Source organism: Streptopelia decaocto (assembly GCF_964273445.1).
Source record: "Streptopelia decaocto genome assembly, chromosome: 10".
NCBI classification, from domain to species: domain Eukaryota; kingdom Metazoa; phylum Chordata; class Aves; order Columbiformes; family Columbidae; genus Streptopelia; species Streptopelia decaocto.
In genome coordinates, this window is record NC_138665.1 from 166,475 (window position 1) to 188,272 (window position 21,798).

At 57.4% G+C, this 21,798-nt stretch overlaps 2 protein-coding genes across 2 annotated transcripts; one reads left to right on the plus strand and one right to left on the minus strand.

Moving 5' to 3' along the window:
* Positions 1–217: 217 nt before the first annotated feature.
* Positions 218–7,419, minus strand: UTP14A (UTP14A small subunit processome component). The gene is made up of 14 exons (XM_082061825.1): positions 6,713–7,419; positions 6,304–6,374; positions 5,447–5,511; positions 5,128–5,270; positions 4,813–4,968; positions 3,821–3,940; positions 3,643–3,737; positions 3,273–3,396; positions 3,112–3,189; positions 2,317–2,665; positions 1,795–2,177; positions 1,535–1,722; positions 1,363–1,462; positions 218–961 (listed from the first exon to the last, which is right to left on the minus strand). Exons 1-14 carry the CDS (start codon positions 6,770–6,772, stop codon positions 689–691), a joined length of 2,205 nt encoding a protein of 734 aa, XP_081917951.1. The 5' UTR covers positions 6,773–7,419; the 3' UTR covers positions 218–688.
* A 223-nt stretch (positions 7,420–7,642) lies between these two features.
* On the plus strand, positions 7,643–21,152 carry ZDHHC9 (zDHHC palmitoyltransferase 9). The gene is made up of 10 exons (XM_082061861.1): positions 7,643–7,727; positions 8,132–8,404; positions 16,105–16,265; positions 16,856–17,014; positions 17,955–18,092; positions 18,251–18,297; positions 18,586–18,690; positions 18,862–18,965; positions 19,487–19,655; positions 20,445–21,152. The coding sequence occupies exons 2-10, from the start codon at positions 8,238–8,240 to the stop codon at positions 20,544–20,546; spliced, it is 1,152 nt and encodes a 383-aa protein (XP_081917987.1). The 5' UTR covers positions 7,643–7,727; positions 8,132–8,237; the 3' UTR covers positions 20,547–21,152.
* Positions 21,153–21,798: the final 646 nt, after the last annotated feature.

The window sequence follows — 21,798 nt, forward strand, 5'->3', positions numbered from 1 at the left end:
CCTGCTGTGTCACCATAAGCCTCCAGCCCAGCCTTCCACCAGTGCTGGGCACACCGAGCACCGGGCTGTCACCTCGGAGGGGCGGGTGGGCAGGGGGGCTGGGCGCAAGAGCAGAAGAGGCAGACGTGGGCAGGAACAGGGCAGGGTGGCTGCACCGGGGCAGCACCAGCTCCCAGCACGTGCAGAACAGCAGCAGCACCGCACAGACCCATTTTCAAACTAATCGGGTTTATTAGAGCTGAGCAGAAACTACCCTGGAGCCGCAGGCGGACCTGAGGAGCAGTGCCCCACTGCCAGTAGCGTGAGAAAGCCCCTTTAGCCACGATTTAAAAATATATATGTTAGTCTATTAAAAAATGGAGGTATGAAAGAGCAAAATCCCAGGGCAGGCAAAACCCAGCCCTGCCAGAGCACTGGTGGCTGCTGCACAGCTCTCACCCCTCCCTCCCAGACCTGACCAGCTTGTTCACATTACACCAGGCCAAGCCCCACAGCTCCCGTGGGGCTGAGAACAGGCAGGAGGGCACCAGCTGTGCCATACCCGGGGCAGCCATGCAGACGGCACAGACAAGGCAGCCCGGAAGTTTTATTGTGGGGGAAGCAGTAGAAGGTACTGGACAGAAGCCGGAGTCTCCCCCAGTTCCTCTGCCGGCTCCAGTCCGAGCATCAGAGCCACAGGGGCACAGAGCTATCGCGCTCTCCCACGTGGGTGGCGCAATGGCTGCCCTTGCCCCTTGGGCACAATTTCTAGTGCTGGCTTGGCTCCATTGCCAGCTGCGGTGGCCGTGGTGGGGACATCCTCGGCAGAGATGGGCTGGATTATGTGGCCTGCTCGGGTAATGACGCGGGGTGCAGTCAGCTTCTGGAAGGCACGCTGTGTGTTCCACGTGGGGCCCAGGGGTGTCTGGATGCTCTGCTCAAACTGCTGGTGCCTCTCAAAGGGGAAGGGCAGCTCACTGACCTGCAACGAAACAGTGCAGTTGGGTAACTCCCCAGCAACCCAGCCCAGCCCACCAGGGCTGCTTTCATCCCAAACTACTGCCGACTCCCACTTGTCCAGGACCCACTCATGCTCCACTTCCAGTCCCTGCTCCACCGACTGCCTTGCTCCATCCCCTCCTTTAGCAGACCACAGGAGGGCTGGCACTGCAGCAGCAGCCCTTAAGGGAGCAGTCCAGAAAATTCCTCCTCCCTCCATCACCCTGCTGGCCTTGGGGCTGTCAAAGCTAGAAACGATGTGGCTGGCCAGGATGACAGGCAGGGATTCAGGATGTTTTGGGAACTGGTCACAGGAAGGTTCTGGGCCAGCCTGGGTGCTGGAGCACTTGCTGCCGCTGCTCACGGAGGCAGAGTATCACCTACCTGATGTGCTGCTGCATGGATGTTGCGCTTCTCGCTCATGATGACATGGGGCAAGTGCTGGTCCTTCCTGGGAGGCGCCGGAGGCGGCTTGAGCAGGAACCTGCCAGGCAAGCCAAGATGTCAGAGCCCGGTGCGGGGCTGAGGCACGTTGCTGCAGCTCTTCTAGACCTACCGTTTTATTTTCTTGGTGCTGGGCTTCAGTCCTGTGCCTCCCCACTCGCCCCAGCCTGGCAGCACCAAGTTCACCGGCTGCGGCTTTGTGGCCTGCTCTGCCTTGCGCTTCTCCCGGCGAAAGTCAGCCACCACATCATCCCCAGCAAAGGCCTCTGTGATGACACCTCTTTGGTCAATGCCACCCTCCTGTAGAGAAAAGAGTCAGTCCTCTGCAGTCAGCAGCACCCTGGGACCGAGTGGGAGGCCTGTCCTGCTCACCTCCTCCTCCATGACCATGGGCAGGCTGGGGCACTGAACCTCCTGCGGCTTCCCAGCCAGCACAGCCTGCAGGCTGATGATCTTCTTCTTGGCTGGTGGTTTCTTGGCACACCCGTCCCCAGCTCTGCCTTCCTCCTGCTGCTGTACTTGCTTCTTGACTCTTGTGGCCATTGGCTTCTCCTGCTCTTCCACATGCTCCTCAGAGGCCAAAGCGTCAACATCTGCCATTGACTGCACCCGGCGCAGCTGCTCTGACAGCAGGATGTCCTCCTGGGCCTGGGGAGGCTGCTCAAGCCCCACGCTCGCCTGCTCCTCCTCAGCACAGGTCGGGTGGATGGGGCTGTCCCCTGGCAATTCAGAAACTGCCTTCCTCTCATCAGCACCTATGCATGAGGCAACAGGTGAGAAACAGCCACCCACGAGCAGGGAGGGAGAGAGCAGGAATCAGGCCCACAACCCACTTCCCTCTGCCCAACCTGCAGCACACCAGACCCGCGCTGCCTGGGGCTGCAAGCTCCTCACCTGGTCCCTCGGGGCTCCCTGCCTGCTGCTGACGCACATTCCGCTTCTGCGCAAAGTCTTGTAGCAGAGCTTCCTCCTCTGACATCTCCTCCTCCGACACCTCCTCCTTGCTCTCCGCAGCACCAGGCACTGCATTGTCTCCAAGACCCTCCTGCACCTCAGGCTCTTTGACTGGGCCACTGGGCTTGCCCAGCATCCAGGGATTTGCTCCCCTGGCACCCACAGGGACGGTCACTGACGCGAGGTCCTCCTCAGGCACATCACCTGGCTCATCCTCAGGCAGCTTCACCTCCACCTTCTGCATCAACTCTTTGCTCTTGGCCAGCTGCTCCTGCATGGCCTTGCGGGCCTGGAACAGGATTGAGATGTTTCTAACACAGGTCAGAAATAACACACTCTCTCTCATTGTCCCAACTCAGCTGTATCCCCCTTCCCCAATCTGCATTAGAGACCTTATTGTGGTATTTCAATATACAAAGGCTGCTTCTAAGACAGATACTTTTTACCAAGGCCTATAGTGACAGGATAAGGGGCAAGAGTTTTAAACTGAACGAGGGTAGGTTTAGGTTGAACACAGCAAGAAATGTTGCACAATGAGGGTGGTGAGACACTGGAACAGGCTGCCCAGAGAAGCTGTGGATGCCCCATTCCTGGAAGTGTCCAAGGCCAGGTTGGACAGGGCTTGGGGAAACTTCATCTAGTGAAAGATGTCCCTGCCCATGGCAGGAGAGTTGGACTAGATGGTCTTCAAAGGCCCCTCCCAACCCAAATCCTTCTGCCATTCTGTGATCTCACCTCCAGGTCATACTTAGCCATAATGGCCTTGGAGCGGGCCCATTTTCCCTTGTTCTGGTGCTTAAGACTCATCCGCTCCTGGAGGCAAAAGGAAGAGAGAAGCATCAGAAAGAGCACTCCCATGAGCGGGGACTTCCCAAGGTGTCTGGGAGAAGCAGCACCTGCATCCTGAGCTGCTCCAGCTCCTCCAGCCTTGCCAAGGCAGCCTCAGGGTCCGACTTGTGCAGCAGTTCAAACTCCTTTAAGGCCTTGCGTCTCTTGCTTTTCTTCAGCACGCGATGGTACCTGCAGCACAAGGGCAGAGGGCCAGGGAATGAGACTTCAGGGTGCTGGGGAGGCCTCTGGGAACGCAGCGCTGTTTTGGGCAGGTGGCAGCCTGCCCAAATGCATTGCAGATCCCAGGAAGGAAGGCCCGCTCTGCCCTCCTCCATCTTCCACCGTACCCACACACTGGACAGGGCGGGCTCCAGCACCAAAGCCAGGACTGAGCCCTCACCCCTCGCTCCAAGGCCAGCAGTGGCAGAGCCTTACTTCTTGCTCTTGATCTTCTTCTCTCGCCGAGCCTTGGCTTCATAGTAGGACTGCACGACCCGAGCCTTCTGCAGCTCTGCCCGCCGCTGCCGGGCCTGCCAGGGAGCACAGAGTGAGGACAAGCACTGAGGAAGAGGCTTCCAGAGCCAGAGCACGGCCCAGGGAGGGAAGCACCCACCTCCTCCAAGCTCATTGCCTGCAGAGAGGCTGTCTCGTCTGGCGTCAGGAGCGGGTCTGTGACAGGCTGCTGTGTCTTGTGGAGCAGTCCGAAGATCTCCTGCTCCAGGGGAGTTCGGGCCTGTTGGGACAGAACAGACACAGCAAGACCATGATGAGAAAAGAACTGCAAGAGCCAATGCTCCCACAGACATCCCCAGCCTTACTGATGCCTCTAGCAGGTCCCCAGACGAGCGTGTCCCCCTCCTCCTGGGCTCAGGGCATACCCTGCTCACAGGTCCCACGCAGCAGCCCCAGGCTCGCCGTGGGGCTGCCCAGGCACCCTGCCAGCCACAGCACCACAATTCCTCCCAGGGGAAGGAAACAGGCTTGCAGGCGACAAGCAGTGCTGACCGGGCAGCATCGGGCAAGAAGCAAACAGCAGAAGTACCAGGCCACATGACACCACGTCCCACTGAAACGGAAAGGGACCTTTGTGCAGGTGACCGTGAGCACTTGGTAGCTGGGAGACCTCGCAGGAACGGCAGCCAGCAGCACAGCTCCCACGACAACTCACATTCAAAACCAAAAGCATCCTTCTTTCGTAACGAAGATTTACAGATATGCAAAGATATACAGCTTCGGCAAATCAAAACCCCCTCTGCCTCAGCAGAAGTGGCCAAAGGCTGCCAAGGACTCAGCCCGGGACAGGGAAACAGCAGAGTCAGCCCACAGGTCCAGGGCTGAACAGCTAAAAAGAGAAGAGGGGACAGAGCAGGCTCCAAACCCTCTGCTCATGCCTTAGTCGGCCTTTCCCCAAGAGCATTTACACATCTACTATGCGTGAGGAATGCAGAAGACTTCCCTTCTAGTATTGCTAAGCTCAGTGTGTCCAGAGCCTCGGCTAGAGGAGGGGCCTTCCTCACACCTTTCTCACTCCTCCCAACGCAGCCAGGAGATATTGAGCTGTCCCAGACAACCCCTGGGAACTGTGTGACATGTGGCAGCACCCACCTTCCATGCTGAAACCACTTGTTCCAGGGGGACGACTGTAGCGATCTCCTGCTTCAGAGGGAACACCAGCTGCTCTGCCCGTCGGTTCTGCAAAACTACCTGCTGCCATTTGCCCACATCTTTAGAGGTCCGGACATAGGCAGCTTCCCTCACAACCTGCAGGCAGGGGTGAGAAGGGAAAAGGATTAGTAGAGAAAGGCTGACGTAAAGAACAAAATCCAGTCCGCATCAGAGGGGAGCAGAGGGGCACACAGCGACTAAACCCTCCTGCCTCCTAAGGCCAGAACTCTCTGCTGCCTGCACAGGCCCACTCACCCGCTTTGCCTCCTCTTTGCTGAGGGGAAGCTCCACTGCCTTTTTCTGCTTCACTCTGGTCAGTTCTTTCTTCACGCTGCTCAGGGTGGATTTGGGACGGATGGGCTCCAGGAGCTCGGACAGAACCAGCTTCTCCCCAGTACCTGCACAAGGTCCCACAGGTCAACATAGGCACAGCACTGCCAAGTCAAGGGGTTGCAGCTGCATTCAGCCCAAAGATCCGGGGCAGACACAGTGAACGTCAAGCTGTCAGCTGTGGGCGGGCAGTGCTGCCCCAGTCAGACAGCAGAAGCTCTGCTCAGCCCCATAGAGATCTCACCTTTGCAGCTGACATTGAACTCGGACACCTGCACACTTGCTTCTGTGCGCTCTGCCAGCTTCCGCCTGCAAGAAAAGAAAATAAATGCAAAGACTCCTCCTGGGCCCCCTCACGTGCTTCTTCTCCAATCTGCTGCTAGAGCAGAAGCGCCAGTGGCAGCGGGAAAGGGAACCAAGTGCTCTCCCACCCGTCCCCTCTCCATGCACTCCTGTGTGGCCTCGCAAGGGCAGTGTGGAAGAAACACAGCATCACTGCTTCAGGAATCGCGGAATGTCAGGGGCTGGAAGGGCCCTGGAAAGCTCATCCAGTGCAATCCCCCCATGGAGCAGGAACACCCAGCTGAGGTTACACAGGAAGGTGTCCAGGCGGGTTGGAATGTCTGCACAGAAGGAGACTCCACAACCCCCTGGGCAGCCTGGGCCAGGCTCTGCCACCCTCACCCCCAACAAGTTTCTTCTCAGATTTAAGTGGAACCTCCTGTGTTCCAGTTTGCACCCATTGCCCCTTGTCCTGTCACTGGTTGTCACCCAGAAGAGCCTGGCTCCATCCTCCTGACACTCCCCCTTTCCATATTGATCCCCAGGAATGAGTCCCCCCTCAGTGTCCTCTTGTCCAGCTCCAGAGCCCCAGCTCCCTCAGCCTTTCCTCACACGGGAGATGCTCCACTCCCTGCAGCATCTTGGTGGCTGCGCTGGACTCTCTCCAGCAGTTCCCTGTCCTGCTGGAACTGAGGGGCCACAACTGGACACAAGATTCCAGGTGTGGTCTCCCCAGGGCAGAGCAGAGGGGCAGGAGAATCTCCCTCGGTCGTGCCCCAGGGCTGAGCCACAGGAGCCCCTCAAACGCCCCGCACTCACCGCTTCCGTCCGGAGAGCTCACTGACCGCCTGCAGGAGCCGCTGGTGCCGCCTCTCGCCGTCATCCTGCCCCTGCACACGGGGACACGGTTACAGACGCCGGCCCAGCCCGAGCCGGCGCGGAAAACGGGACAGCCCGGCCGGCACTACCGGGAGCGGCGTCTGCTCCCCGGTGTCCCCCCGCCCCACCCCGCCCGGCCAGCGGCGCCCCCGGCCGGGCCAGACCGCTCTGCAGTGCGGCCGCCCCGGGGCGCAGGGGACGGGGGAGCGCCCAGGGCTCCGAATGCGGCGGCAGCGGCGGCCGAGGGAGCGCGGCCTCGGCCCGCTCAGCCCGGCCTCGCCCCGCTCGCCTCCGCCTCGCCCCGCTCGCCTCCGCCTCGCCCCGCTCGCCTCCCCCTCGCCCCGCTCGCCTCCGCCTCGCCGTCGCTGCCGCTCACGGCCGCCTCCACGCCCAGCCAGTCCTCCGCCATCGCGCCCCACGCCGGGCGAGCCGGAAAGCGCCGCGCCAATCCAGCGCGACCTCGCCGGAGAGCGCACCACTTCCGCCCGGACTGCCGCCGCCAGCCGCCGCGCTTCCGCCCTCCCTGCCTGACGTCACGGTTGCCGTGGCAGCGGGGCCCGGCGGGCAGAGGCGCCCGGGCCCCGGCACGGGCTCGCAGCGCGGACCGAACTTTCTGAGCCAGCGGCCCCGCGCAGCTCCGCCCCGGGGCGCCGGGGAGCTCGGCCGGCCGCAGTGGCGGGAGGCGTGGCCGCGAGCGGCACGGGTGTCAGCGGTGTCACCCGAGGACCAGCGCCCCGCAGAGCTTCTCCGTCCTCCCCCTCCTCGTCCTCCGCTGCCTGCGAGTGCCGCTCCCGCACGGGGCGCCACGGGCGGGCTGTGGGGCCGGGGCTGCCGCAGTGAGCGATGACAGCCCGGTCCTCGAGCCTTCCCCGTCTCCATGGCAACCGCCGCGGGACAAGTTACTTGTTTCCCTCCCGGACCTGAAGCGCCCGGGGAGCTCGGGCGGGGGCTGCACCGCGGGGGCTGCACCGCGGGATCTGCGGCAGGAGCCCCTGGAGCGGCGCCGGGACAATCCCGTCGGGGTTTCATCCCGAGCCCCGCTGCCTGTCCCGACCCGACCCCGGAGCCCCCGCCCCGTTCGGCCCGCCCCGCCGCCCCGGCGCTGCGCCCCCGGCCACGTGCCGGGCCGGCCCCGCCCCCCCCGCCGCTCCCTGTCCGCACCGGGGCGGGCGGAGACCCTTCGCGGAGTGACGTCGCGCACGCCCAATGAGAAGGCGCCGAGCGGCGGGGCGGGGCGGTGGGCGCGGAGCGGCCAATGATGGAGCTGGCTCCGCCCCCGCGGCACGCGGGGTGTGGCGGCCCCGCCCGCGGCGCTGGAGGAGCGGAGCGAGCGGCCCGGCCGGCGCTGCCCGCAGCGGCGCGGGGTGAGTGCTGGCGGGGCGCGCGCCGCTTCTCTCCTTCCTTTCCTTGTTCTCCTGGGCTCGGGTCTCAGCGCGGGCGCGGGGCGGGCCCTGCCCTGCCCTGCCCTGCCCTGCCCTGCCCTGCCTTGCCTTGCCTTGCCTTGCCTTGCCTTACCCCACCCCGCTCCTCCCCCCACTCCCCTTTCCTCCCGTGGGGCCCGTGCGGGCCCGCCCCGCCGCTCCCCTCCCGCCGGGCGCTGCCCCCGGGGCTGGGGGTTTCCCCGGCCGCGCCCTGCCCGCCCCTCTTCCCGGTGAGTTTCCATGGCGACGCCCCTCCCGGGGCGCGGGGCCTTTCCATGGTGACGGCCGGCCCGCCGCCCGAGCCGCCGCCCCGCTGCTGAGGCCGCTCTCCCTCCCTCTCCCCGCAGCCCCAGCCGAGCCCAGCGGCGCCCCCGATGATGCTGGGCGTGCGGGCGGCAGAGGAGCAGAGCCTGGACGTGTGGCGGCTGCCGCCGCCCCAGTGACGGCCCCGCCATGTCGGTGATGGTGGCGAGGAAGAAGGTGGTTCGGAAATGGGAGAAGCTGCCGGGCAGGAACACCTTCTGCTGCGATGGCCGCATCATGATGGCTCGGCAGAAGGGCATCTTCTACCTGACGCTCTTCCTCATCCTCGGCACCTGCGCCCTCTTCTTCGCCTTTGAGTGAGTTCCCCGCGGCACAGGGATGGGACCTGGTCAGGGCTTGCCTGCCCGGTGGCTTCGGGAGAAGGTGACAGAGGAGCCTGGCACGGTGTGGCTCTCTCAGACAGGAGCTGCTTCTTCACCCTCAGCACGTTGACCCCAGAGGTTTTGGGGGAGGACGGGCCCTGCTGGAGCTTTCCCCCAGCTCTGCCTGTGGCGTGATGCTGGCTCCTCACCCCTGCCAGTTGTGCTTCCGTCTGTTTGGGACTCACAGTCCCTTGTCCTGAGCACAGCAAAAGGGGATGAGGGTTTGGGGTGAGTGTTCTTTGCCCAGGGGTAGCTGCTGTGCAAGGGCGCTGCTGTTGCAGACAAGGCCAGCAGGGCTGAGCTTTTATCCTGGCCTGCCAGGTATGTGTGCAGCCCGCATCTCAACCTGGTTAGGGAGGTGACCCAGCTGGAGAATTAAAAAAGCCGGGAGCTTGGAGGCAGGGAGGTTTAGCACTGAGCCAGCTTGCCCTGCAGCTGCCTGGTCGCTGGGTGTTGCAGAGTACTGCACTACAGCAGAGCCTCCCATGGGCTGAAGCTCTGGTGTTTGGAGAGGATCTGGCCAGCCTTTTAGATCAGCTTGGCAGCCTAAAGACTCGCAGCCAAAGTCTTGGATACTGATAAAAGAGCAAGACCTGCCCCTTCGCCACAGCTCTGCCCTGTGAGCTGGGTTGCGGAACAGATCTGACTTCCAAAAAACCCCAAAACAAACCCCAAACAAAAAGGAGGAAAAGGCCTGTGTTTGCCTAATTGCTGATGTTATGGAGAGGGGGCAGGGTGGCCCTTTTACCTTCTTTAAGGATGAGCTTTGATCAGCTAAACAACCATGAAACTTTCCTTCCTCTGTATCCATCAGCATGATTGTGTTGTTTTGGGGGAGGTGAAGGTCCTAAACAGTGTTGGGCAATACAAAAGCTCCTTAGGCCAGGAAAGCAAGCAGAGGAAACTCCTCACTGGTTAACCCCTGGCTATTTCTCCAAATACAAAAAGCTCTCAGCTGCTGGCCTCTGAGACATCTTCCCCAGACCAGGGAATTTGTCTCAGCTTCCCCTGGCCTGGCATTGCTCACCCTAGCTTCTGTTGTTAGCTGGCAGCCTTGGAAAAGGCTTTCTGGAACAGTCTGCCAGGGCTTTCCACATCCCGACAGCAGTGATGAAGTGGCTGACATCGGTTCTCAGTCAGGTATGAGACTGGTTTTTCTGCTCAGTCGTCGTGTAACTTTGGAGGCAGGTGCCGTACAACCGTAATGGGAAGTGTTGGGGTTCCCAAGTGTGGAAATCCAAAATTAACCCTGACTTGGTCTGGATCCAAAGGTATGAAATGACACAACTCTTTGTCTTGTTGTTTGTTTCGTCCTTATCTGAAAAATGGGGGCAAGATTTCCTGCCTTGCAGGAAGAACTAATAAGCATTACTGCTCTAGAAATACTTATTACTGCTCCAGAAACAGTTATTACAAGGGAGAATTGCTCTTGCTCCCTGTGGAGCCTGTCCTTAGCGAAGGAACACAGCCACATCCCGCTCGGCCACGTTGCACATGGCACAGCAAACCAAAGCTGCTGCTGCAGTCCCTGGCCGTGTCGGCAGAGCCAGTGGCAGGATGGTTGGTCTGGCTGTGGGTGCAGCGGGTACGTGACTGGAAATTCCTGGGGAAGCCCCTTCCCCTGCTCCGGGAGGCCTGAGGAGGGGTCGCTCATGCTGAGACATCCAGGCTGTGCCTTCTGTGCAGAGCTGGAGCGTCTCTGTGGGGCCATTGTCCCAGGGGAGGCTTTGCTGGGAGCAGAATAGTCTCTGAATTTGGGTTAAATCAGCTGACTGGTATCGGCTGGGGAGATGGGGAGAAGTTTGAGAAAATCCAAAATATCCATTTGATGCTGTGAACGCACAACACCTTAATGTTTGAAAAAGATGGGTTTGTTTTGAAATTGTTTGAGGACTTCTGAATTTGGGATGAGGTGAAATGTTGCCTTCCCAGCCAGAAACACTCCACGATGTTTCTGTTTCATCGCCCAAGCTGAGAAGAATAGCAGCTTGGTTGCTGAAGAGCTCCGCTTACCCTATATGCCTTTTGCACGCATTAGGGTGCTTTTGCATAAGGGTCTTGGCCTTGATCTTTTTGCTGTGTTATCTATTCATTTCAGCTTTTGGCAGATTCTTGGGTGTTTGCATGGAAATTCCTGGTTTCCTCCTTAAAGTTTGTGCTACAGAGAAATTATTCAGGTTGCTAAGATTGGGGTTTGGAGAGAAGCAGACTGTGGAGGAGTCCTTTTAGCTGTTGTACGCTTGCTGCAGGGGTGCCAGTGGACGCTTGTTCGTTCAGCTGAATCACTTGCGCAGTCACACCTTGCCTAAACAAGGCTTGGGGATGCCTGAAGCCAGAAGATGTCTCGCTCTGCCATCCGAGCCAGCGCGGGTTTGATCCTCGCCCTCCAGGCTGCTCTGGCTCGGCTCTGATTACAAGCACTGTTGCTGGAGAGCGAGTGGTGCCTGGCATCTCATGTCATGAGATAAGCCACTGCGTTTCTTGCTGAAAGAGTCCTCCCTGGCTGTGAAATGACAGCCTCTCTGCTTGGGCTGCTGCTGGGGGTGTTTTTTCTTTCCTCCAAGTAGCTCTGATGCCATCGGCTCACCTGCTGTATCTCCAGTGGAACGGTCTGAAGCCACCTCAGCACCCCGTGTGGGAATTTTGATGGTTTTATCCCCTAGACGGCAGGGCTGTGCTCTGGAATTGGGTGAGTCTTTCCAGCCAGGAGCGAACAGGACCCAAAGGCTGATGGAGCAGTCAGTGCCGTACCCGGAGATGCGACTCTTCCCTGCCAGGTGGAGCAGAGGCCCTGGCGCTGTGCTGGCTCCGGGGGAAGCTCTGCAGTGCTCAGAGTCCTCTGGCCAAGGGCACCTCCCTCACCACCACCTTGGCAGAAAGCAGCTCCTGCTGCTCAAGAGCTGAGGTCCCCGCAGGATCTGAGGCCTATATTTAATTGGGTCTACTCCGTGACCATAATGTGTCACATAAAATGCTGTTTAATATCCTCCTGGCGTTATTTCAGACACTTATTGGGTATGTCAGCTTTTGTGAGAGGACACTTAGTTGTCTGACTATGCTTGTGGTGTTTGAGCACGAGAAGCCAGGGTAAAGCACTTAGTGAAATCCGTTTGGGAATTAAGACGGTGGTATGTTGCATCCTCTCTCTGGCTGCTGGGAGTTTCCTCGTTGCAGTTTGCTGGTGTCTGTGATGGCCTTCCTGAAGGGACAGTTCTCCGTGCTGCTCTGCAAAGCAGTGCAACAGAGCTGGATTTCTTTTGTCTTCAGCTTTTCAGCATGAACATTCAACATTTGTAAATGTTACAGGCAAGATAGCTCCTGCAGTGCCAGGCTCCTGCGTGCGGAAGGGGGCTGCTGTTTGCTTTTCCAATAACCAAGCGTGCTTATCGCTTCTTTTTTTCTACTTTCTTATCTCTGTAGAGATTAAAATTGCTTTGTTTTCTGATGAGTTGAAAAAACTATGATTGACCCTTCATGTGACTTAATATTTTTTTTTCTCCCAACCCAAAGATCCAAGATTTTGCACTCATAAAGAGATGCTTCTGAGGTGTTTTTTGCCTCTGGTCAGTGCTTTTTAGTAGCTACAGTTTCTCTCAACAGGGGTGAACTTGTTGGTATCCAGAGTCCAGCTCATTTTGCTCGTGAAGGCGTGTTTGTGTGTGAAGTGGCTGCTCCTGGGTGTTTGAATCGCGTGCCCTTTTTCTCGTACGTGGGCTCCTGTTCAGAAGGCCGTTTTGCTCTCCCTGCAGCGTGCGTGTCCTCCCCAGCGCCACCGCTCCCCACGTGGATCCCGCGCTGCGCCCTTGCCTGTGCAGAGATTCGAGTGTAGCCGGGAAAAGAGCAATAACACCAGCGTAACCTTTCTGTCTCCTGCCTGAAGTTGGTTGCAGCGTTGGTTGGGTTGGGAGCACGTGCCGGCAGTGGGGCCGCGCTCTGAGCGGGTCTCTAGCGCGTGTTCTCGGTGTCGCCATTGGCAGACAGGGAGAGTTTCTGCGGACGGCTCCGGTTCCGCGTGAGCGCCGGTTGGGAAAGGGTCCCGAACGCGCAGCGTTGCAGTGCAGGGCTTACCCAGGTGCTCAGGGCAACTGTTTCCACGCTTAGTGCAGGTACATCAGCTTCTGGAAACTGTCCCAGCTCTGGGAGATGTAGGTGACAGGAAGGGCCCTGGTGGGGGCCAATCATTTCGTAAAGATACTCTGCTTTGCTGACATTTGGGACAAGTACCTGGTGTGGTTATGGGTTAGTTTATGGAAGTAGGTGATTTGCAAGTGAGTTGTAAATTAATTATACGCAGAGCTTGCCCTGAATCCTGGAGGAACCTGGCTGTGAGATGTGCTGCCCGATGGCCATGGCTGAAGTCCACTTCCACCATGGCTGTTTGTTTTCCCTTTCTGCCAGAGCTTTGCTTAACATGCTGGTTACAACAGACCTTCTGAAGTGGTCCCAAAATAATCAGGCTGTCCTTGCACCATAAACTTGTGGCACCTCCCAGCTGCTGCTTCTTGCTGGTCCCCCCCTGCCATTCTGATGATGTCTTTGTTTAAGCTGTTCTCACCCCCAGTCCCCTCCCCTGTGACAGTGAGCTGTGATAGTGCTGTTATTGTCTGTTATTAGATGACAAAATGCTCAAGAACACAGATATTGCACTGGGGGTGGAGGAGGAGCAGCTATGTCCTTACATGCCAACAGTATGTCTCTGTTGACTCTCAGCTTTCCCAAACAAAAGATCTTTAAAATGTCTGTTACTTAGTGCTGTAAATGAATAGCTGAGCGTAATCGTGCTGTAGACCAGGCACAGGCTGACGACTCCCCAGCACTAGCGAGTACCAAGTCGAAACCTCACACAGCGGCCTTACCTGTTGCTCAGCCGTTCTGGGCGGCGCTTGGCTTTCCGTGCCGCGGCAGATGCGCTGGACACGCTCCCCAAAAGACGCCTCCTCAGAGCAAGGCTCTGTCAGCACGGGGAGGGACGGGCTGCACTCGGTGTCTGGTCCCCGGAGGCTTCAGCACAGGGCGGGTTTATCTCGCTCACGCATCTGTGACCTCGGAGGGGACCAGCGCTGCTCCCTGCTCGGCCCCTGCTGTGCTGGGCGCGGCTGAGCGATGGGGCTGAGCATCCAGCACAATGCCTGCGCGTTTGCTTCGTGCTGGAGGAACGACGGCAACAGGACAGCGGCTTTGTGGAGCAGGCATCCGTCGTGCTTCGGTGAATGGTGTCTGAAGGAGCTGGTGTTACTCCTTCCTTGTGTGAGTTTCAAGGTAGCTTTTCCACATCAGACAGGAGAGCAGACATCTGGTGTTCCCTGGGGCTTTGGCCCCCAGCCCACCCACCAAGCGGTGTGACCGGGATCGCTTCTCCCCTCTCCTCAGCTGGGGCCCGAACCTGCCTTGTGCCACGTGGGAGATGGATGGAGGAAGGGCTGGAGACAGCCTGAATGGCAGTGCCACAGGAGCAAGCATGCACTCACCTCTCATCTCCTGAAATTGCAGGCTCTTCCCGCTCCCAAGCCGCGCTCTGCGATGCGGCGGTATCAATCTTGCGGCCTGTCTTGCTTTGCCACGGGGCTAGCTGCACCCCGAAGGGCAGGTTTCCCTACACAGATGGGCAGGAAATGGTCAGCAGGGAGTGTCGCGTCCCACAGGCTGAGCGAGCACCACACGGCTGCTGCCGGCACTGACCCCCTGTGTTCTCGTGTGCGGCTGTGTGAAGCTTTTGGGTCTGTTCCTGTGAGAGTACACCTGGCACTGATCCTGGGCTTGCAGGTAATAAATCTCTTTGCTGACAGGACACTGAAGAAACTCATAAGGTGTTAGCACAGTTTCGGCTCAACTGTGACACAGTTCACAAATCCATATTTTAAACCTGTGATATGTTCATGTTGTTACAACAGTTATAAAAGTTGTCCTGTCAGCTGGACAAGGGTCAGGCTTTGGGGCAGACCGTGCCCAGCTTTTAGAAGAATAACCCCATATTCCTTCCGAAAACGAGATGCAATGTTTGTTTAATCGCTGAGTGACTTGCAGCTTTCTTTCTAGACTTTGCCCTTGCAAAGAGAAAGCAAAGTTCTCTTAGGCTGCCTAAAGACACTAAGCTCAGCCCTCTGGCCTGGCTCTTCAAGTGTAGGCAGGACCCTGCACGTGGATGACTCTTAAGGGTTGTGTTGCTTTGAGTAACTGCAGAGTTCGTAGTATCTAAAATTAACAATATTGATGTGTGAGACAGTCCCTGTGCATTGCTGTGAATGCCCGGTGTTGCAGCTGTGGCCCAAGCATCCTGTAGCTTCAGCACACAGCCCTTTCTGTACCTTGTCACACACAGGGGACAGTCGTTGGAGTCAAGCAATGGCAAATCAAAGCCTGGTGAGCCTTCCTGCAGCAGTGGTGGCCTCGCAGAACTCAGTGCTGCAAAGGAACCAGCTGGGGCTGGAAACTTTATTGCATTTGGAGAAGCTAGGGGTGGGAAGGCTACCCAGAATTAGATATGAATGTTGTAGAAATCACCTTGCTTAGGATGACAAGTCCCCTGGGCAGGACGATCCCACGCCTTTACCGCTGTGGCCTTACGCTTTCTCGGAGAGCAGGAGTCTGGGTTGATCCAGCCCCTGGGGCTCGCCAGACAGCCTGGGGCCTGCCGTGTCGGAGGAGCCGTGGGAGCAAGGCATGCGGCGGGCGGTGAAACGTTGCCCAGGTGTTAGCATTTGGGTGGGATTTCCCTTAAACCACAGGAAACCTCCATAGGAACTTCACCACAATGTAAGTGGGGTTTGCTGAAGGAATCGGGGTGAAAATATCTTTTCTTTCAGCCCAGTACATCTCTAGCCCATAACTTAAGTACAGGCCTCCTGCGCGGCCCGTGCTGCGGTGCCCGTGGAGACGTGTCTGTGGGTGCCCAGAAGCGAGACGATCTCCCTGCTCCCTCTGCGCTGCCTCCGTCAGCGGGATTAGGAGCATGAATTCCTTACGGAACCTTTCTGGATTTGTAAAGCAGCCCAACCTTATGCTGTGTTACCTCTTTGGAGCTGGGGTTGTCTTGGGTCAGGAGCCTTTCTACTTAATTGGGAACTTTTGAGTCCCTTACCTCTGAAAGGTCGAAGGAAGCCAGACGTCTTGTTGAGAATCCATTCCTGAGAAGCACAGGATGCAGTTAACCCCTGGAAAGCAATTGTTGTGGTACTGGAAGCTGCTGCCTGTTTAGGGGACAGCCAGAGATTTCCGCCATTGCAATGCGCTTCCACGCGTGCCAGCTCTCGGACCAGCCCCCGGGTGCTTCTCCTGGAGGCTCGGTCCGTCTCTTGGCAGCCGCCCGCAGCAGGTGTCCTCTAGGCAGGATCCCTCTGGCTGCATGGTTGTACTTCTAGCATTGCCCATGACTGAGCAAAACAGGAGCTGGAAACAAAAATTCTGCAAAGTATGCTGTGCCTGGTTGGTTAGAAACATGGTGGTGTGTTGATGGTGGCTGGTTGTTAGAGCTGCTGCGGGGTAGTTTCCCTGTGGTGCTGGGATCAGAAAGAAGTGCTGAACAGCTTCGCTTCTCCAGCTGTAACCAGTGTTCAGAATTGTGGCCTCTGGTGCCCTGCCAGGCTTTCAGGTCCTTGTGCTGGTCTGATTCACCGCCTCCCGATGTCTCACTGCAGGTGTCGGTACCTGGCGGTCCAGCTGTCCCCAGCCATCCCGGTCTTTGCAGCCGTTCTCTTCCTGTTCGCCATGGCCACGCTCCTGCGGACGAGCTTCAGCGATCCCGGGGTGATCCCAAGAGCCCTGCCTGACGAGGCAGCCTTTATCGAGATGGAGATTGGTGAGTGTGGAGCCAGCTGAGCTGGTGATGGCTGGAAAAGCCTCTGTATTTCTGGCATATCTAGAGGCTACATGCTCTGCAGAGCCTTTCTTCCCAGCTGGCCCTCCAAAAGTGAGGATTGCCCCAAATGGGGCATCTTGCTGCCTGCTGGCTAATTCTGCTTGGCTGAGCCTCAAAAAGATGGTGCAGTGTACCTGTTTCCCTTTCTGGGAACCTTTTCACATGCTGTTTTCTGTCTTGCAGCTGTGTACATGCAAACTCAGTTTGCTTTTGGGAAGGGGTGCAGGGAGCTTGGTGTGGGCCCTTGATCCTTGCCCTTGATCCTTCAGGTAGAGAGGAAGTTGGGTGGATGTGGGTCTGTACAGTGACACCGCCCCCACTGGCCCCTCTCAACGTGTCCATGAAAGCTCTGGCATCCCTTCATCATTTTTCCTGCCTCCAAGCTGCCAGGCTGGCTCTGGGCCGTGCAAGCCGAGCTGCAGCTGCTGGCTCCAGATCCCACCTGTAGGAAAAGCGGGGAGCTGAGTTGTCATTCTAGGCCTGTTGTGTTGTAGCAGCAATTCTGACCTCTGCTTGGTTCTCTCTCTCAGAGGCCACCAATGGGACTGTGCCGCAGGGTCAGCGCCCACCCCCGCGGATTAAAAACTTCCAGATCAACAACCAGATAGTGAAGCTCAAGTATTGCTACACCTGTAAGATCTTTCGTCCACCCCGTGCCTCTCACTGCAGCATCTGCGACAACTGTGTGGGTGAGTAGAAGAGGCCACGCCTGCACCAGGGTGTTAGGTGGGAGTCTTTGGAAGAGAGTGGTTGAAGATCTGCACCTTGTCTTGCTCTGTATCGGGTCTCTCGCTGCGCCTGCTGAGCGAGTCCAGAATGGTGTTGTGTGAACAGATGGGGACAGTCTGCCTCATCTCCAGGAGCTTGAGACTTGCTCAGAACCTGAAGCCAGATGGCTTGTCTTTGCCAGTACTTCTTTGGCAATAACTAGGCTAACAAAAGTCTAATTTGTCTGTGTAAACATGCAGTCCATTTTAGAGTTTCATGGAACTGCTGGCCTTGCTGGACCGGAGGGTTCCAGCGGAGAGCCTTGTCTTGTGTGAGAGCAGGTCCTTGCATCACCCTGGGGGTTCTGCCATTATGTTGAGTGCCCCTGGTTTTTGTTCCCCTTGCTGCATAGAAGCTCTCTTTGCCCCTTTGTGTATCATAACTGGCTTGTGTTCAGCATCCCTTCTCAAGGCAGAAATCCAATTCTTTTGGATCCCTCTCCTCCTTTGCAGGTTCCAAGCCATTTGAGTGTTTATGCAGTTCCTTGAACCCTTTTCTATTTAGTCTAGTACAAGTAAGGTGGCACATGGGTTAGACAAGAACTTCAGAACCACCAGGCCTTCATCTAACCTGAGTGCTGCTTTGGTGAAAGCTTTCAGAAGACTTTCATGGGGCCAGGCTCTTAAACACTATCTTAATGTGCAGAATGACTCATTAATAAAATGGTTTTGCACTTTCTTACCTGGCCTCCTCTTCTGGAAGGGGACTGTAATATGGGACCTTGAGTTAGCAGAGGGTTGGACTTGATGGCCCAGGGAGTCTTTGTCAGCTTTATAAATTTTGGAGTTCAGGGCACAGGAGTGTCTCCAGGCACACAGGACTGTGCTGGAGCAGCACTGATCTCCATCTTCACTTTCCTAGAGCGCTTCGACCATCACTGTCCCTGGGTTGGCAACTGTGTGGGGAAGAGGAACTACCGCTATTTCTACCTCTTCATCCTGTCGCTCTCACTCCTCACCATCTACATCTTCACCTTCAACATAGTCTACGTAGCACTGAGTGAGTCTGGCTGCAGGGAGGTGGATGGCTGGGCTGGCTAAGGGTGAGAGGGGGCTACAGGTGGTGTTGCAAACCCAGAAGTGCTGAAGTGGGAAAGGGAAATGGACTTGGTGTGATGTTCCAGAGGAAAAAAAGAAAAATCTCTCTTGTATTGCCAGAATCTCTGAAGATTGGATTTCTGAACACGTTGAAGGAAACACCAGGGACATATCCTTAAACAGTGCGGAGTGGTTGTTTTCTCCAGAGCTGGGGATTAGTGTGAGCTGCATTATGGAGGACCTGGAGTCTTGATGCCCAGGCTTTTCTGGGGAGTCTTTCAGGACCTTTTCCCCCATGATTACAAGGCAAGGAGCAGTTTTCTGGCTTTTGGGAGGAGGGTGAAACAGAAAACCATGTCTAGGAGAAGCAGAGAAGTTAGGGTAGTGTGCCTTGGGGTAGGGACACGGCTTGGCTGGGACTGTGCCCACTCTGTTACCAGTCCTTAACTGTTCTCACTGTACTGGAGGTGCTCATCTGTTTCTTCACCCTGTGGTCAGTGGTGGGGTTAACTGGGTTCCACACCTTCCTGGTGGCACTGAATCAGACAACCAACGAAGATGTAAGTAGAGTCTTTCTGTTCCTCTGAGCCATCTCCATTTCTCATCACTTCCTCAGTGTATCATGGCTGTGTCTGTCTTGCTGCCATGTCCTGTGGGCTAAGACAAGGGCTTCATGGGCTGGGGGCAGGTGTTGGTGGAACTTACCTGAGCTTGTGCCCTGACTATTGCAGATTAAGGGGTCCTGGACTGGGAAGAACCGTGTGCAGAATCCCTACAGCCATGGCAACATAGTGAAGAACTGCTGTGAGGTGCTCTGTGGGCCTCTGCCCCCCAGGTGAGCTCTTGAGGGTAGCCCTGCAATTCTTGCCCCCAGAGCCCAGAGCGGGACCCTGGGGAACTCCTTGCTTGGGTACAAGACCCAGCTGCTCTTCTGCTGGTGCTGTGTGTGTTGAGGGCTTCCAGAGGTCACTTGCAACAAGGCTGAATGTTCTGGGGAGGAACTTGTTCTGCCTTCCTTGCGTACCTTCAGAGATTCAAGCTGGCAGTGTGCTACCTGTCACCGTGTGCTTGGGAAGCTGGTAGAGGAGTGTGTCCCCTTCCCTGGGGCAGCTGATGGAGCAGAGGCTCTTTCCAGGGCACTTGGCTCGGTGGGCTCCCACTCTCAGTACTGGGCTGCTCACCAAGGGGCTTGGTTTGCACAAGAGGAACACGGACACCGTAAGCTGGGCTGTGCGCAACCTGCTTTGGAGAGGAACCCCTTCCACCCAAGTTTGTCTTCCACCGGCACTTTTGCTGCCAGGAAAAAAGTTGGCCTTGGAGGAGGTGTGGGTCTCTGATGTGGTTCTGTTCTTGCAGTGTCTTGGACAGACGGGGCATCTTGCAGCAAGAGGAGAGCACAGCTCAGGAGGAGTCATGCCCACGGGGACCCACGGCGCAAGAGCCCCCCACTGGCAAGGGCCCTGGGGGGCAGGCAGAGGAGAGCAGCACTCAGCAGAAGGATGGCAGCCTTCCTCACCCGAGCGCTGTGAGTGATTCCCTCTAGGGAAGGGCTGAGTGGGCCGTGCCTGCTTGGAGTTACTGGTGCTTTGGGCCAGCAACAAGAAAGCTCATAGTGTGACTGGGCCGGAGCAAAGCAACGGTTTGGGCTTTGCTGAGAGGTTGCTGATGACAAGCCTGTTGTGCTCTGGCCCTGGAAACCAGCATCTCTCTGGAGCTAGGTGGGAGGGTGCTGGGCTCCTCTGACTCCTGGGTAAACCTCAAAGCAAATAGCGGCTGACTGGTTTTGGAGATGTCACTTTTGCCGTGAAGGTACCTATGGAACTGAGGAGGGGTGGGAGGTAGCAGCCACCTTGTTTTGGCCTTGAGTACAAGCCGAAGGGTTGGTCCTGGCAGGGATGGGGTCTCCATCCCTGAAGAAGGCCATTGCCCCACTCGATATGGCCCTGAGCAGCCTTTTCTGTCTTTGAAATTAGCCCTGCTTTGAGGATATGGTTGGACAGGGGACCTCCAAAGTCCTCTTCCCACTTAAATTTTTCTTTGAACACAGTGGGAAATGGTTGGGCCTGCTCCTGCTTGGGCATGAGCTGCCCAGCAGTCCAGACCACTTCTGCTGGAGCGGTCTGGTGCTGCAGATTTTCGTGAAGCTGCTACTTTGCCTGTTTGATGGCCCCTCGTTTCTCCTTTTCCCCAGCACAGCTGAGACCTCAGCCTGGTGGAGCTGGAGGCAGGGCAGTGTGGCCAAGTGTCTGTGTGCTCAAACAGATGCTCTGTATGGGGTGTATTCATGCAAGTCACTGCTTTCTTCTCTCTCCAGGTCCCTGTGCCATCCCTGAGCAGTGCTGAGGTGCCAGAAAAGCAGCAAACGTCTGGGGAGCTCCCGGTCCCATCCCAGGACACTGGGCAAGCAGAGCACTAGCCTCTGCTTGAAAGGGAGAACTTTCTTGTTTTGTCTAATCAAAGCTGGAAGTGATTGAGGAGAGGAGGAGATGGGCTGGATGGCAGGCAAATGATTCCTCATGGCCATTTTGCTTTAGTCATTATTCACCTTGATGTGCAGGCTGTGTGGGCTGGTGCTGGCCTTGCATGATGTCAAAGGATAACAAGCACGAGTGGCCCGCCTTGGTCACTGGGCATTCACCACCACTGAGGCTGGTTTGCCTGCGGGCCGAGGCAGGACCTCTTGCTCTGCAGGTTGTCCTGGATGCTAAATCCTGGCTCGGTGGCTGGGGCTGTCCCTCCGTCTGGCCCTGACTCTCTGACAAGATGACTTGTGGTCAAGCAGCTTGGAAGCAATGTTAGGGTCAGCCTGCTCCCTACTGCTGAGGAATCCTGATGGGAAGGGGAAAGCAATTTATGACAGTAGCATCCTCTCTCCCCTCCTCCCTCCTTCCTCTAATTTGTGGCATTGTTTTATTGGTTGACGTGGCAGGGGTTGTCAGGAGACATTTTGGTGCCAAAAGGGCCAAAACAGCCAGGAAGGTGTTCTGCTGGCAACGATTTTTAAAGTAGCTTCCTTACCGTGTTCCTTATTTCACGTGACTTAGCTGGTGTGGGAGCAGTTGTGGCCGGGGCCCTCCTTGCCATCCTTCCCCAGGGCTCACATCTAACCAGGGGCTTGAAGGAAGGAGCAGGACAGCCCCATCTTCCTGCTGCTTGCATCTACCCCACACTGGCCCCAGAGCGGTTGTGCAAGGGCTGTGTGGAGCTGCAGGGGAGGGCCTGGCTGTGCCTCTGGCTCTTGAGCTGGTGCTGGGGCTGCATTTCCTCCCGCCCGCCTGCCCCGAGCACAGCTGTTCCCTCCCCTTGCCTGCCAGGCTGTGGCACACTGCTGGGCTGCTGCCCTGCGGAACCCCAGCCCTGATTCTCTGTCATGCCACCCTGTCTACTCTGCCTTGTCCCGCGTTTCTCAGCCATCCTTGGCTGGCTTTCAGGGCACTGAATCTTGCCGGGGCTTTGCTGGCTGTCCTGGGACTGGCTGTGTGGTGTCAGCTGTCTGCACCTCCTCTGCAGAGCAGGGAGGAGGCGCCAGGGACACCTCTGCTGTGACAGGGCTCCTCTTCCACTCCCACGCCCCGTGTCCTGCGCCTGGCAGCTGGGCTGGGAACAGCCTTGCGTCTGCGGGGTCCCCCGGAGCCTGCTGATGTATGGAAGGCTGGTTTGTGTTCTGG